Here is a 15,574-nt window from a genome sequence, read left to right as displayed (position 1 = left end):
ATCAGCCTTCTTTATGGTCCAGCTCTCACTTCCATACATCACTACTGAGAAAACCATGGCTTTTACTATACGGATCTTATCTCCATATTTATCCTGGTACAAAAATACACACATGAATAACATCTACCCCCTGACAGGTTTGAGTATGCCTTCCTGAAGGGAGAAAAATTAATTAAACAACGATGAAGCAAGCTGCTTGTAATTTGGAGTGTTTGGTATCCAGATTTGATCTTACTGCTCTGTGCACTCAGGACATCACAACTGTTTCAAGTCTCTTCAGGCTTTTCCTCAAAAGCAAAGTACGTTTGAAAAACTCAACTTCTGGTTTTTCCCTGTGAAATCTTTGCACTTAAATCTACTGCTGAGAGCACACTGCGAGGCAAGCCTTCTCGTTTTTATTGGAACTAAATGCAAACAGGCAGTTTCCCAAGGCATAAAATAGCACCACAATGGATTATTAATGGAAAACATGCAACACTCAGGGCTTCTAGAAAATAACATTTTCGTTGTCATCTCACAAACATAAAAAGTTTGAAACTGCAATTACAGTGGTACCTCGGGTTACATACGCTTCAGGTTACATACACTTCAGGTTACAGACTCCGCTTACCCAGAAATATTACCTCAGGTTAAGAACTTTGCTTCAGGATGAGAACAGAAATCCTGCTCTGGTGGTGCGGCAGCAGGAGGCCCCATTAGCTAAAGTGGTGCTTCAGGTTAAGTTTCAGGTTAAGAACGGACCTCCGGAACAAATTAAGTACTTAACCCGAGGTACCACTGTAATCCAGCTAGTGGTGGCAGCTAGACTGGTGACTGGGAGTGGCCGCCGGGACCACATAACACCAGTCCTAAGAGATCTGCATTGGCTTCCAGTACATTTCCAAGCACAATTCAAAGTATTGGTGCTGACCTTTAAAGCCCTAAATGGCCTCAGTCCTGTATACCCGAAGGAGCATCTCCACCTCCATTGTTCAGCCCGGACGCTGAGATCCAGCGCCGAAGGCCTTCTGGTGGTTCCCTCGCTGTGAGAAGTGAGGTTACAGGGAACCAGGCAGAGGGCCTTCTCAGTATTGGCGGATGCCCTGTGGAACGCCCTCCCATCAGATGTCAAGGAAATAAGCAGCTATCTTATCTTTAAAAGACATCTGAAGGCAACCCTGCTTAGGGAAGTTTTAATATTTAATGCTGTATTGTTTTTAATACTTGATTGGGAGCCACCCAGAGTGGCTGGGGGAACTGAGCCAGATGGGCGAGGTATAAATAATAAATTTATATATTTTATTATTATTATTATTATTATTATTATTATTATTATTATTATTATTACTACTACTACTACTTCACACACTCATCCATGTTTCACATTTTTCATCCCAGCTATACTCTGCCATTTCAGATCCTTAGCTGCCTCAAAACTATTTCCCACATCCAGTATACATCAATATAAGGGGGTAGGGGGCACAATAAGACTTTAGCAAGGAGCCACTCTCAAGAGGCGAGTGGCCGAGTAAGAGCCATCATGAGCCGAATGCAACTCTCAAGCAATTTAAGTATTGCTTTAGTTCAAGGCAGCAGATGGAATTGAAAGAAGCCCATATTGTGGTGCAGGATCTACGGATCTTGTGCTCCATCAAGCCAAACCCAGTCTTCCCAACCACTTCCTGCGGCCTGGACTACCATGTTTCCTGCTGTCCCAGGAAACCAGCCAAAACAGGAATCCTGGGAGGGCTGCTGTCTGCTTCTCAGATCCTGATCGCAGCTTATGCATGCGAGGAAACCGGAGGTATAGAGAATTGCCCTTCCAAGCCTCTTCTCTTTGGGTATAGGAAGGAGGAGGTTGAAGCCACATAACAACAATAACCCCAGGATTGGGGAGGAGGACCAAAAGGAATATTTTCTGGATGCCGTCTATGGGGTCTGGGTTGTGAAGGTGTGTCGGTGGAGGAGCAGAGTCGTAAACGATACATAATAAACAACTACAGTGGTACCTCGGGTTAAGTACTTAATTCGTTCCGGAGGTCCGTACTTAACCTGAAACTGTTCTTAACCTGAAGCACCACTTTAGCTAATGGGGCCTCCTGCTGTTGCCGCGCCGCCGGAGCACGATTTCTGTTCTCATCCTGAAGCAAAGTTCTTAACCTGAAGCACTATTTCTGGGTTAGCGGAGTCTGTAACCTGAAGCGTATGTAACCCGAGGTACCACTGTATTTCGATTTGTAGTTTTCCCAATTTGTAGCTTTTAACCCAAATGAACGGCTTTACCCACCCACCCTTTCCTTTTTTGACTGCTACTGCCCCCCCAAGACATACATACACCTGCCCTTCACCTCATGCATATACTTAACATTTACTGCTGGTTCTCGCTATCCAGCAGGTCGACATGTATCGATAGTCAATAAAGATCTGACCTACATAATTAATTTGCTTTAAGACACCAAGGGAGTGCGCAGAATGACATGGCCGGATGAAGGGATTTACCCACCCCCCTTTCCCTTCTCTCCCCCCCCCCCATTCCCCTCTACTGGATTTCATGGCCAGGCTGCTCTTCCAATGTTAAAATGTCCCACTGTCAGTTTGGAGCGTGTGTTTTTTCAGTTCCAGTGGGTGGGGGGGGGGGGGAAGCCTGCCAGCTACAGCGTCAGCAGGGAAAGCAAAGCAAAAAAACAAAACCAGGTGGGTTGAGCACACATTACATCCAAGAAGCAGTTTATGACCCCAAAGACCCTTCGCCTTATTTATTTTTCGTTCTGGTTTTCTCGTCAAGAGTTTCTGAGGCCATTAAAAGGGAGAGGGGTTTGTGTTTTCTGGGAGGGGACCAGAGTCGGGGAGAAAATTCCCTTGCATAATTCGTGCGTGCTTGGGCCTGTCTCCCTGGACCACTTGGATTACGTTACCCACCCCCCGTGGAGAGAAAAAACACTAACAGGATTAGGGGGTTCAGGACTTCAGAGGGAGAAGAAAGAAGGAGGGATGTCTGTGGAGATGATCTTTCTGCTACAGAGAGACAGGGCTTCGGGTGGAGAGCAGGGAAACTTCAGGCACACGACGACTCAGAAGGAAAGAGGAGCAAGGAACTGGCCTGGCTTTCATTATATATGGGTGTAGATCTGACCGCTTAACACTTCAACATGAGTGATGCACTTACATGAGAAATGACCCTACATGATAGACCATACAAACTTCCATTCATACAGTGGTACCTCGGGTTACATACGCTTCAGGTTACAGACTCCACTAACCCAGAAATAGTACCTCGGGTTAAGAACTTTACTTCAGGACGAGAACAGAAATCGTGCTCCGGCGGTGCGGCAGCAGCAGGAGGCCCCATTAGCTAAAGTGGTGCTTCAGGTTAAGAACAGTTTCAGGTTAAGAACGGACCTCCGGAACGAATTAAGTTCTTAACCCGAGGTACCACTGTACAGGCTTCCTGCAACTGGTCTCCGATTTTACAGGGATTCCCCTTCCACAGGTCTTTAGAACAGGCCAGGCACAGTTCGACAAGTGTCTGAATCAGCCCTTATCCACTAACAGTGTTTCCCAAACTTGGGTCTCCAGCTGTTTTTGGACTACAGCTCCCATCATCCCTAGTTAGCAGGATCAGTGGTCAGGGATTATGGGAATTGTAGTCCAAAAGCAGCTGGAGACTCAAGTTTGGGGGATCCTGCACTGGAAGCACAATCCTGCACTTGCAAGCAATTTAAGATCATGCTCATATGACCAGTCCCCTCTGCATAGTTGTCAACAGTTCCCTTTTTTAAAAGCGAAATTCTCTTATTCCGAATAGGATTCCTCACGGGAAAAGTTGACAGCTATGCCCCTCTGGGAACTGACAATGGTAACACCAAATGTCTACCTCATTCACATCTAAAGCAAGGGGTGAGGGACGCTCCCTGCATTCAGCCGTCTCCAAATTTTTTACTCCTGTCCTGGCTGGAAGAAAAGGGATTGAAGTGACAGAGGAAATCAAGGAAGGTAAAGCTCTGTGTGTTTGTGTATGTTTTTTCTTTTATTTAATATTTAAACCTCAATTTTCTTTTCCAAACAACACTGAAAGTGGCTTATGGCATGGACTAAAACAATAAATGCAGCCATATCAAGACAATGTGCAATAAAATGCATTAATCTAATACAGTGGTACCTCGGGTTAAGTATTTAATTCGTTCCTGAGGTCTGTTCTTAACCTGAAGCACCACTTTAGCTAATGGGGCCTCCTGCTGCCGCTGCGCCACCGGAGCACGATTTCTATACTCATCCTGAAGCATAGTTCTTAACCTGAAGCACTATTTCTGGGTTAGCGGAGTCTGTAACCTGAAGCGTATGTAACCCGAGGTACCACTGTAATAGTAATATCCCCAATTCGTATGAACTTTTCACGCTGAACCAATTAAATAATATAACAGCATTAAATAAAAATTAACTAAGTCATCCAGTCCGCTGTAACCTTCCTCCCTTTACACGTGAATAGGGAAGACACATGAACAACCAAGATGGCTGACCTCTTCAGGTCTCATTTGGCCCTCTGTAGATGTTCAACAGATTTACAGTGGTACCTCGGGTTACATACGCTTCAGGTTACACATGCTTCAGGTTACAGACTCCACTAACCCATAAATAGTACCTCGGGTTAAGAACTTTGCTTCAGGATGAGAACAGAAATCGTGCTCCAGCGGCACAGAGGCAGCCGGAGGCCCCATTAGCTAAAGTGGTGCTTCAGGTTAAGAACAGTTTCAGGTTAAGAACGGACCTCCGGAACGAATTAAGTACTTAACCCGAGGTACCACTGTAACTGGAAAGCACATGCTCTCTTCCTTAGCTTCCTGCCTATTTTCCTGTACATTAAGCAATCACGGGGAAACGTTAACTTCCACATGTCCACTATAGCAGTATTTATATCACTGATCCAATGTGGAGTAGCAACCAGAACAGGCCTGCACCACCAAGCCAAGCACAATCTGCCAGCTGTATATTCGCAGCCTCCCGGAGCGTTAAGAAAGGCACACATTTCAGGAGCCTGACAATACCACTTTGCTGCTGTTCTCCAATATATTTCAAAGCTCGCGGGAAGGGTATCTTTGCCTCATCTCTTAGAGCAAGGAACGGAGGCACAGAGCAAACTAACTAATTCAGCCTAAGCCACAGCAAGCACCAAGGTACCTTCTGGCCTTGGAAATGTCACTCTAGTTCCCTGTGCACTACACAGCCCTCGATGGTTGCTAAATGCCAAAATGTTAATTTGCACAGAGACTGTGAAACCCATGAAAGGAAAAACAGTATATATATATATTGAGGGGGGGGGGTCTTTTCAGCAGCTGCACCTAGTACACTTGGCTCCCTTCTTAGCGGTTTTTCATTTTTTTACTGAGCACTTTATTTCATCCTGGTGAATTTCTACAGATAACGTTTTTTTTATGCTTGGTTTTTACTGCTTCCCCTGTCTCCTTCCTTTTGGGTGGTTGTTCTGCGATATTGTGATTTTAATCCAAGCCACCCTGGCTGGGGATTTTGCACCAGAAGTGTGGAATGTAAATATTTTAAGAACTAAAATAAATTGAATAGACCCCTCTCAAATGAAAAACAAAATTAAAGCCCTGACTTTTAGGCTGTTTACGTAATTTGGTTTGTTGCATATAAAACAGTGCAGTGTAAGCAAGGCATTGGAAATGGACTGTACATAAAGGCTGCCAGGTTGTGTCACTCTCCGCCTGGCAATGAAAGTCCAGATACTGGACCATAGCTGTCAACTGTCCCTTATTTGGCGGGAAAGTCCCTTATCCCAGCGCTGTGTCCCGCTGCTGTCCCTTATTGATGATGTCCCTTAAATTTCCCAGGTTTCAAAGGAAGCAGCTCCTCTCCTTCCCTCCCTGCCGGCCAGGGAGGAGGGAGGCTCTAACTGTGTTGCTTGGCTGCGTTGCTCACCGGATAAGGAGTCTAAGAACGACTGGGAGGGGGGGAAGCTTGCATGCCTTGTGCTGATCAAATCAGCTGTGTTGACTTTGCTCAGCGCTTCCCAGTGGAGAGGTGACGGTGGTTTTCCTTGCTGCATCCCCTTTGCCGGGTTGCTGCGCTGTGGGAACCACCGCTTGAGGCTTCGTTTGGCTGCTGGCTGGGCTTTCTGCCTTTGGCTCGGAGGGGCTCAGAAGTTGAACCTCCCTGTGCTCTGAAAATCCTTTTATTTTGGCTGCTGATCCCTTATTTTCAAGGCTGCTGGTCCCTTATTTTCAAATCTGTAAGTTGACAGCTATGTACTGGACATTGCTGAGAAGCGCCCCTGAACATTTACGCAATGTCTCTCAGGAAGCTGAACAAGGCCAAGTCCAATTATTTCTGCTGGTCCCCTATAAAGCACTTTGGCATATTCCAGTTCTGGACGTACAGGAGATGGTTCCTTCAGCCAGGGACATTGGGGTCCCCAATGCATTCATAAAAATATATTTAAAGATGCGCACACCCCACTTCCCAAACATCAAAGGTCACAGGGACCAAGCATGGTGGGCGGGCCATCAGCTGAGGGCTGGCAATAAGGATGGGAGCAGTGGCAGATTTATGGCCAGATCCCATTGCCTGTGGTGCTAATGCCTGCTCTCCTTTCTGGAACAAAGTATTTGCCTGGGCAGCCGTAGTCAGACAAAGTTTGAAGGAAGTGGTAGGATAGCTGCCACCCCTTTGGAATCTGGAGGTTATTTGGGAGTGGGAGATGTGCGGAAGCCATTCCACCTCATCTGCTTTTTGAAATTGGCGGATTTACCCATCCCTTGCTGGCAGAAAAACACTTCCAAGCTGAGAAGGAGGACGGCTTGGAGTCTTAGATGGGTGGGGGAAATGGTGCCAAAGAAGGACAGAACTTTCTTTAAGTATGCTACAACAGCAGCAAGAATACTTATTGCAAAGTATTGGAAGACACAAGATCTACCCACTCTGGGAGAATGGCAGATGAAGGTGATGGACTACATGGGATTGGCGGAAATGACTGGCAGAATCCGAGACCAGGGAGAAGAGTCGGTGGAAGAAGATTGGAAGAAATTTAAAGACTATTTACAGAAATATTGTAAAATTAATGAATGTTAGAACGATGTTGGATAGAAACTAAGGGGTTTTTAGCTGCAATACTATAAGGGAATATGAAAAATGGATTACTAATAGGTAAAGATTTAATGTTATAATATTTTAAGATTAAAGATTAGGATAAACAAAGAGGGGAAGGATTTGCTGAACCAACAAACTGAACTGGAATACAAAAAAGGGAGGAGTGAGGAGGTCGGGGAAACAAGCTAATAAAAAATAAGTAATGGAAAGATTGAGTTGTTTTTAATTATTTTTATTTTGTATTTTTCTTTTTTTCTTTTTATTTTGCAATATTTTGAAAATCTTAATTAATATCTGATAAAAAAATAGATGGGTGGGGAATCAACCACCGCCTCCTTGCTCATGTTGGGCAGTTCCTGGCTTGAGTAGAGGGGCTGCAATGGTAGTGGCTGTCCTTAAATCCAGTTCTGGCGGTGGGGAGATTAAGAGGGAAAGAGAGAAGATTTCTTCCTCTTTGTCCCCCATCGGATCCCACTTGCTGCAATGTATTTGTATATGCTTCATGCAGCTCTCAAGGCATGGCACTAATAATTTAAGTAAAGGTAAAGGTAAAGGGACCCCTGACCATGAGGTTCAGTTGTGGCCGACTCTGGGGTTGCGGCGCTCATCTCGCTTTATTGGCCGAGGGAGCCGGCGTACAGCTTCTGGGTCATGTGGCCAGCATGACTAAGCCACTTCTGGCGAACCAGAGCAGCGCACGGAAACACCATTTACCTTCCCGCTGGAGCAGTACCCATTTATCTACTTTAACTTTGATGTGCTTTCGAACTGCTAGGTTGGCAGGAGCAGGGACCGAGCAACGGGAGCTCACTCCGTCATGGGGATTCGAACCGCCGACCTTCTGATCGGCAAGTCCTAGGCTCTGTGGTTTATTCCACACAGATTTTAAAAGACCAGTATTTTTTTGTAGGTGAAAACGCTCTCCTCTTTCTGAAGGACCTGAACATCGTTTGGTGATGCTGATGGCAGAGGTGAGGTTTGGAGAATTCAATCAGTTCAGCTCAGGTGTCAGGTGAGCAAATCCCTTTCCACCCCACTCCGTCCCTCCTTCTCCCTGAAAGCAGCACTGCTCTTTATGAAAAACAACACAACCATCCCCTTCTGCTGAAAGCTCTTGCTAATCTTGTTTTCCCTCCTCTTTATTCAACTTATCCCTAGTCCCTTGTCTCTGGCGCACTGCATCAAGACTGCCAACAACTAGGGAACTGGGAGTGTACTGGTCTTCACAGCTTATAGAAATCCCCAACAACACTAGTTCTTTTCGCCTCCCTTGGTACCAGCGATGACTGAAGGCGGGGGCTGCTCTCTTACTTTCTGGGGGAAATATAATCTTTCTTCTCCAGCTTTGCTTCATGCAGCTCTCCCTGCCTCTTTGGCTCTCTCTGTCTCAATTTCTTTTATGAAGATGTAGATGTTAGTTGACCTGTCAGTAGCACCAGTTAAATTTGGCTCTGAGCCCAACTTACAGATTCAGCAGAGAAGGGACTCACTGCTAGCTACAGAGACACACACGTATGTATGTATGTATGTATGTATGTATGTATGTATGTCTCCGTGTGTGCACATATATACATGCATATGCAAAATTTGACAGAGTCCTCCTCTATTCTCTTTCCCTGCACTCCATGGCACCAAATCACACTGCAGCAGAACTGACAAATCTATTTGGCATGGCGTAGCTATTTCAATTTGAACCATGCAGAGTGCGGCAGTGAGACACCACAAAAGAAACCCAGCGTGGAATCTGTGCATTCAGTTCAGAACTTTGGGGGCTTCCTGACAGGAGAGGAAGGCACCCTGGAAAAGAGAGGAAGAGAGAGAGGGGGGTGGGGTTTGTGCAATCAGCTTCCCCCAGCGAACAACACATTCAGGCCATTTTCACTTAAACCAGCTTCTTCCTTCCCTGTACCTGAACATCAAATATGAAACCCGCAGTGGCACAAAATGAGCGTTTTGCTCTACCTCTGCTCTCTATCCCACATTTCATACAAGATTCAACTCCCTCTGGGTTTATTTATTTGAAAGATTTCCATCTCACCCTTCCACTGTATTCCCAGAACAATTTTAAAATAATAAAATGGGGGTGAGAGAAAGGATTAAACAGTAACAAAAATAATAAAAACAGAGGTAGGTGCAACAAATCAAAACAATCCAAAGTCAATGGGTTTAGTCACTAGAAGACCATCGACCTGGTAGGTCATACGCTTGCCAGAACAATAATGTCATGAGCAGAAGACAAGGGTACAGAAGACAGAACTAAAGAGGGAGGGAGTCTCAAAAACTAGGCATAGTCACAGAGGAGGCCCACTCCCATGGTCCATCCAGTTGCGTCTTGACCACCCAAAGGACACCAAGTAAAACCACTCGAGTAGATCTTCATGAAAGGGCCAGGTGCTGACAGAACGAGACAGTCCCTCAGATATCCTAGGCACCAGCCATATATGGCTTTAAAGGTAATGACCAACACCTTCTTAAGAATTGGAAGGGACCCCATGGGTCATCTCAAACAACCCCCTGCAATGCAGGAATCTCAGTTGAAACATCCATCATAACAGATGGCCATCCAACCTCTGCTTTAAAACCTCCAAAGAAGGTGATTCCACCACCTCTCATTGGAGTCGGTTGCACTGCCAAACAGCTCTTACTGTCTGAAAGTTTTCCCCGAATGTTTAGTCAGAATCTCCTTTCTTGCAACTTCAAGCCATTGCCTCGAGTCCTGCCCTCCAGAGCAGGAGAAAACAAGCATGCTCTCTCTTCCATGTGACAGCCCTTAAAAGTATTTGAAGATGGCTATCATATCTCCACTCAGCCTTGTCTTTTCCAGGCTAAACATAACCAGCTCCTACAAGCGCTCCTCATAAGGCTTAGTTTCCAAAACCCTTGATCATCTTGGTTGCCCTCCTCTGCACACGTTCCAGCTTGTCAATGTCCTTCTTAAATTGTGGTGCCCAGAACTGGACACAGTATTCCAGGTGTGGTCTGACCAAGGCTTTGAATTGTGCCTGGTAATGGGGTTGTTGTAAAACTGAGCTCCCTTGCTGCCACATAATGGGGCTTGAAAATACTACTTCCAGACCAGCTTCTGCCACATTCAGCCTGCAACTGCTGAACTAATCTGAGGCTAGCTGCTAAACAGGGATGGGGAACAACGTACAGTGGTACCTCAGGTTAAGTATTAATTCGTTCTTGTGGTCCGTTCTTAACCTGAAACTGTTCTTAACCTGAAGCACCACTTTAGCTAATGGGGCCTCCCGCGGCCGCCGCGCTGCCGGCGCACGATTTCTGTTCTCATCCTGAAGCAAAGTTCTTAACCCGAGGTACTATTTCTGGGTTAGCAGAGTCTGTAACCTGAAGCGTATGTAACCCGAGGTACCACTGTAATCAGCACAACTTGGGATGGGGGCCTTAATCCTTTCCCTGAAGGCTGCTTTTCCTCTGCAACCCCTTCAGCCAGTGTGGTGTAGTGGTTAAGAGCAGTGGACTCGTAATCTGGGGAACCTGGTTCGCGTCTCCGCTCCTCCACATGCATCTGCTGGGTGACCCTGGGCTAGTCACATTTCTCTGAAGTCAATTAGACACAAAGTCTGCCTGTGGTCTCCAAACTTAATCCCTGCTTGGCTCCTTTATTAAGCCAAGGGAGAGATGCCACTGGCAAGTTTCCTTCCAAGCTATGGGCCCTTAAACAATTTCCCATGTCTGTTCTAACTTAGAGAGCCAGTGTGGTGTAGTGGTTAAGAGCGGTAGACTCGTAATCTGGGGAACCGGGTTCGCGTCTCCGCTCCTCCACATGCAGCTGCTGGGTGACCTTGGGCCAGTCACACTTCTCTGAAGTCTCTCAGCCCCACTCACCTCACAGAGTGTTTGTTGTGGGGGAGGAAGGGGAAAAGGAGAATGTTAGCCTTTTGAGATTCCTTCAGGTAGTGATAAAGTGGGATATCAAATCCAAACTCTTCTTCTTCTTTCTAGTAGCTTCCCACCTTGAGCGTGCCACTCAACTGAGGGTCATCCCTTGTAACGTAGAGCAGACTGCCCTTCTTCACCCTTCAGGGACATACCTTTTAGGCCCCTATCCTGGCTGGTGGGTTGGGAGGGAGGAAGAGAGCTGTATCTAATGCTGGGAGATGCTTGCCACTCCAAAGGGTGACCTTAGCCTTTTGAGACTCCTTCGGGTAGTGATAAAGTGGGATATCAAATCCAAACTCTTCTTCTTCACAATCCACCCAAGTCTCTGTCCCCACCCAGCTGGACCAGGTTTTTCAATTTAGGAGGGAAAAGGGACTGGAAGAAAGAACTAAAGAGGACGATCGACAGAAGGTGGGGAGCAGACTTAGGTGTTGACCCTCCTGCCTGACTTTTCTCTCCTGCAGATCCGAAGTCAACTTTTCTTTCCCCCTTCCCCCAAACACCACACTGCCGTGCCCAGGATTCCACATTTGCTGTCAAAGTCCAGCCTGAGGCCAGTATTTTGTTTAAAATGGGGGTGGGGGGAATCTTGAGTTTGGTGGGTAGGGAAAGGAATAGCTTTGAAGGAAATTAGATTTCTGGATTAATATCAAATGATGGGGTTGCTCAGCTGGGACAAATCAGCTTTCGAAGTCACTGGCTTTCCTGTAGCGCCACCCTATTTGCTCCATACTAAATGGCCTAAGAAGAAGCAGAGAACCAGATGTGACAAGAAAGACTTATCAAAACCCACCTCACATCTCGGTTTGCTGTGAACGGCAAATTTCCTACAAGTGACAATCTCGAGTAATTTATGGTCCTTTCTTCCCGAGCATGATTTTTAACTAGTTCTCCAGATCTGTGAATGCTGCAGATATAATCTCGCATGAATCACCTCCCTCCAAATCCTGCCAGAAGGTTAACCTTGGCTCAGGTTCATCCAAAGGGCTAATGGTGACAACTCTAAGGATTATTTCCCTTCCTTTAACAAGATCTGCATGGGAGCATATATATATATCTGGGTATCCTAAATGTAACCAGGGACACAGGTGGCGCTGTGGCTTAAACCACAGAGCCTAGGGCTTGCCGATCAGAAGGTTGGCGGTTCGAATCCCCGCAACGGGGTGAGCTCCTGTTGCTCAGTCCCTGCTCCTGCCAACCTAGCAGTTCAAAAGCACGTCAAAGTGCAGGTAGATAAATAGGTACCGCTCTGGCAGGAAGGTAAATGGCGTTTCCATGCGCTGCTCTGGTTCGCCAGAAGCGGCTTAGTCATGCTGGCCACATCACCCGGAAGCTGTACACCAGCTCCCTCGGCCAATAAAGCGAGATGAGCGCCGCAACCCCAGAGTCGGTCACGACCGGACCTGATGGTCAGGGGTCCCTTTACCTTAAATGTAACTGAGATAAAACAAAGGCAGATAGGTTTGGTGGGTGGGCATTAAAGGAAGGAGGGAAAGACCACATCCAACTGAAAGCCACCTGAGCATTGTAGGTGCTTTAAATCGTGGAGCCCAGAAGAAACAAAGCATGCACTGAAGCAGGGGGAAATCTGCAGCCACTGAAAGACAGAGGCAGAGCAGCACTCAGAACACCTCTGAAAGTAGAGGTCTCACTTCCTCAAGCCACACCTGGGCCTTTTTATGGAGGCCAAAACATCACCTCTGATAACTGCCGTGTGTTGCTTCTTCCCTGCCTGGGCTGCCATTTCGTCGCAATAAACTCTGATCAGGAATACCACATTTTGGGGAACCTAACCTGTTATTCCAAGGAAGGGAAACAATTAGGGCTGGGCAGAATATCGACAGAGCATCCAAAACCGGTTTGGAAATCCGTTTCGTGATATAGGTTTCATAATTTTTGATCATTATGTGATGCTATACAAAAATCACAATGTGGGGGAAACCATGAAGCCAGCCAATGCCTCTACTTGGTTCCATCCTTATTTCAAACATTGTGGTATATTGGTATACAGTGGTACCTCGGGTTAAGTACTTAATTCATTCCGGAGGTCCGTACTTAACCTGAAACTGTTCTTAACCTGAAGCACCACTTCAGCTAATGGGGCCTCCAGCTGCTGCCGCGCCGCCGGAGCACCATTTCTGTTCTCATCCTGAAGCAAAGTTCTTAACCTGAAGCACTATATCTGGGTTAGCGGAGTCCGTAACCCGAAGCGTATGTAACCCGAGGTACCACTGTATTACAATGTCTAGTGGTGATATATCACCAAGTTGAAAACCAGCTCCATCCTTATTTTAGACATTGTGGAATATTGATACATCGCAATGTTCAGCTGGTGTTATATCGCGATGTTGAAAACCAGGTATCACCCAGCCTGAGAAAACAATACAGCAATCTTCCCTATAGCGATCCACAAAAACAGTCCCACTTGAACCCCCAGCTCTGGATTACAAAACTAGACGGGAGGGAGTTTGAAGGTTCTGGGTTCTGGGTGGAATTACTTGCTGCTTGGTTTGGGTGGAATTGCTTGTCTCGGGATCACAGACAAATGAAGAGGGAATAAAAGAGGTGCCCCCAACCTTCCCCTTGGCAGCAGCCAAGCCAAAGCTTCTATCACTCCTAGCTAGCAGTTGCTGCTTCTTCGAGAAGCTTCCCTCCCTCTTAGCTTAAGGTGGGTTTGCTCTGGCAAAGTTTGAATTCGTGTTCTACAGTATTCTGCAGCGGAGAGCACCGAGGGTCAGTTCAGAAGCGCCTTCACAACAAAGGCAAAGATGAATGACAGCTCCATGCCATCCCAGGAGCAGAGACAGCTTTATTATAAACAGCTGCACTCCATGCGGCCTGCTCTCTCGCACACCTGCCCAAAGCACAAAGTAAGTGCCTTCCCTCCCCCCCACTGAGCAAACACTAAGCATTCGGAGGTTGAGGGATCAGCAAGGGTCAACACAGCCATATTTATAGACAGAGGAGGCACAAGCAGAGAGAGGTCAATGCATCACTGCCAACCAACGGCTGCCGCCGCCGCTGCAGATCCCCTATCCCTGACAAACCGAATTGCTCCTCGTTATTTATCGTCGGGCTTTATTCTCTAGGACACTGTGATCCCCTCTCAGGATTTGTGCCCTTTCATTTTCTAAGCCTCAATAACTCCTGAACTGCAGTTTCATGCGGTTTTGTGATTGTTAACCCAGCATGTGGACGGGGGCTCGGGCCATAAATGCTCAATGAATCTTCTATGGCAAAACACGGGCTGCCGAAGCATTTTCCCCTTCATTTGCAGTCCACAGACGTACCGCAGGCTCTCTCCACTGAGCAAGGCACAACAGAAGCCAGATTCCCCCCCCCCCGTCAAGGAGGGACACTGTTTCCTCACCCCTCAAGAGATAATAAAGATTACTTGGGGAGGGGCGACAGCTCCATGTTTTGCATCTTGGCAGTAAGCAAACGAACAAAAAAAGGCAGCAAAAAAAAAAGCAACAACTCAAGTTAATTTAGACCTTCCATTCGACCATCAACAGAATCCTTTGCAGTCTGGAATTATTACCGTATTCTTCGCTCTATAAGACGCACCAGACCACAAGACACACCTAGTTTTTGGAGGAGGAAAACAAGAAAAGAATATTCTGAATCTCAGAATCCAGAACAGCAAGAGGGATCGCTGCGCAGTGAAAGCAGCAATCCCTCTTGCTGTTCTGGCTTCTGGGATAGCTGCGCAGCCTGTATTCGCCCCATAACACACACACACACATTTCCCCTTACTTTTTAGGAGGGAAAAAGTGAGTCTTATAGAGCAAAAAATACGGTATTTTGGGGGGAGTGGGTTGTGGGGAAGAGGAAGCGCTTACCTTGTGATTTTTGCCATGACGGTACATCATCCAGTCCTCCCCATTTGTGCTGACCTCCAGTTTGTACGACCGGACATAGTAGCCGTTCTGGGTTTCCCTGGAGATGGCACCCTGAGTAGCAATGGCTGTCAGCACCGTCAGAAAGCGGAGGTCCACCTGCGGGTGGGAAAGAGAGGGGAAGAGGGCGAAGGAAGAACGACAGGAGCTTCATAAGTTTAGCAGTAATAAGGTAGACCTGCTCTGTGCTTGAAACATTGGCAGATACAACCTTCCTGAAGCAGTGTGCTTTGTAGATGGCAAATGAGACAAAACTGCAGATCAAAGGGTGAGAACGAGGAAGCCAACGACACAGAACTTGCAGTGAGCACATCCTTCGACAGCAGTAGTGAAGACATATGGGTTTGTTCTGAAGGCACATGAGGCCACCACTGTTTTGAAGCAGGTCTGGGACAGGTCAATGCCTGGATCGATGGACATGATCCCATGTACATGGCCTTGGGTGCCAATAAAGGCAGGCTATACAAATGGGTGGTGGCTCCAGAAGCGGCTTAGTCATGCTGGCCACATGACCCGGAAGCTGTACGCCGGCTCCCTTGGCCAATAAAGCGAGATGAGCACCGCAACTCCAGAGTTGGTCACAACTGGACCTAATGGTCAGGGGTCCCTTTACCTTTACCTTATACAAATGGAATCATGAGCCACAATGGATCTCAGAGCCACCAACAGCATACAACAGTAGTGTGTTT

General features: G+C 46.8%; 1 protein-coding gene across 2 annotated transcripts in view; it reads right to left on the bottom strand.

The window, feature by feature from the left end:
* NRP2 (neuropilin 2) overlaps nucleotides 1–15,574 on the bottom strand; it is a 259,454-nt gene that overhangs the window by 120,978 nt on the left and 122,902 nt on the right. For both annotated transcript variants that reach the window (XM_081208808.1, XM_081208809.1), the window contains exon 7: nucleotides 14,829–14,984. In XM_081208808.1, the coding sequence (XP_081064934.1) occupies nucleotides 14,829–14,984 (156 nt within the window). The remainder of the gene's footprint in view (nucleotides 1–14,828; nucleotides 14,985–15,574) is intronic.

Source organism: Podarcis bocagei (assembly GCF_964188305.1).
Source record: "Podarcis bocagei genome assembly, chromosome: 1".
In the NCBI taxonomy this organism is placed as follows: domain Eukaryota; kingdom Metazoa; phylum Chordata; class Lepidosauria; order Squamata; family Lacertidae; genus Podarcis; species Podarcis bocagei.
This window is presented reverse-complemented; position numbering and strand designations above follow the sequence as displayed.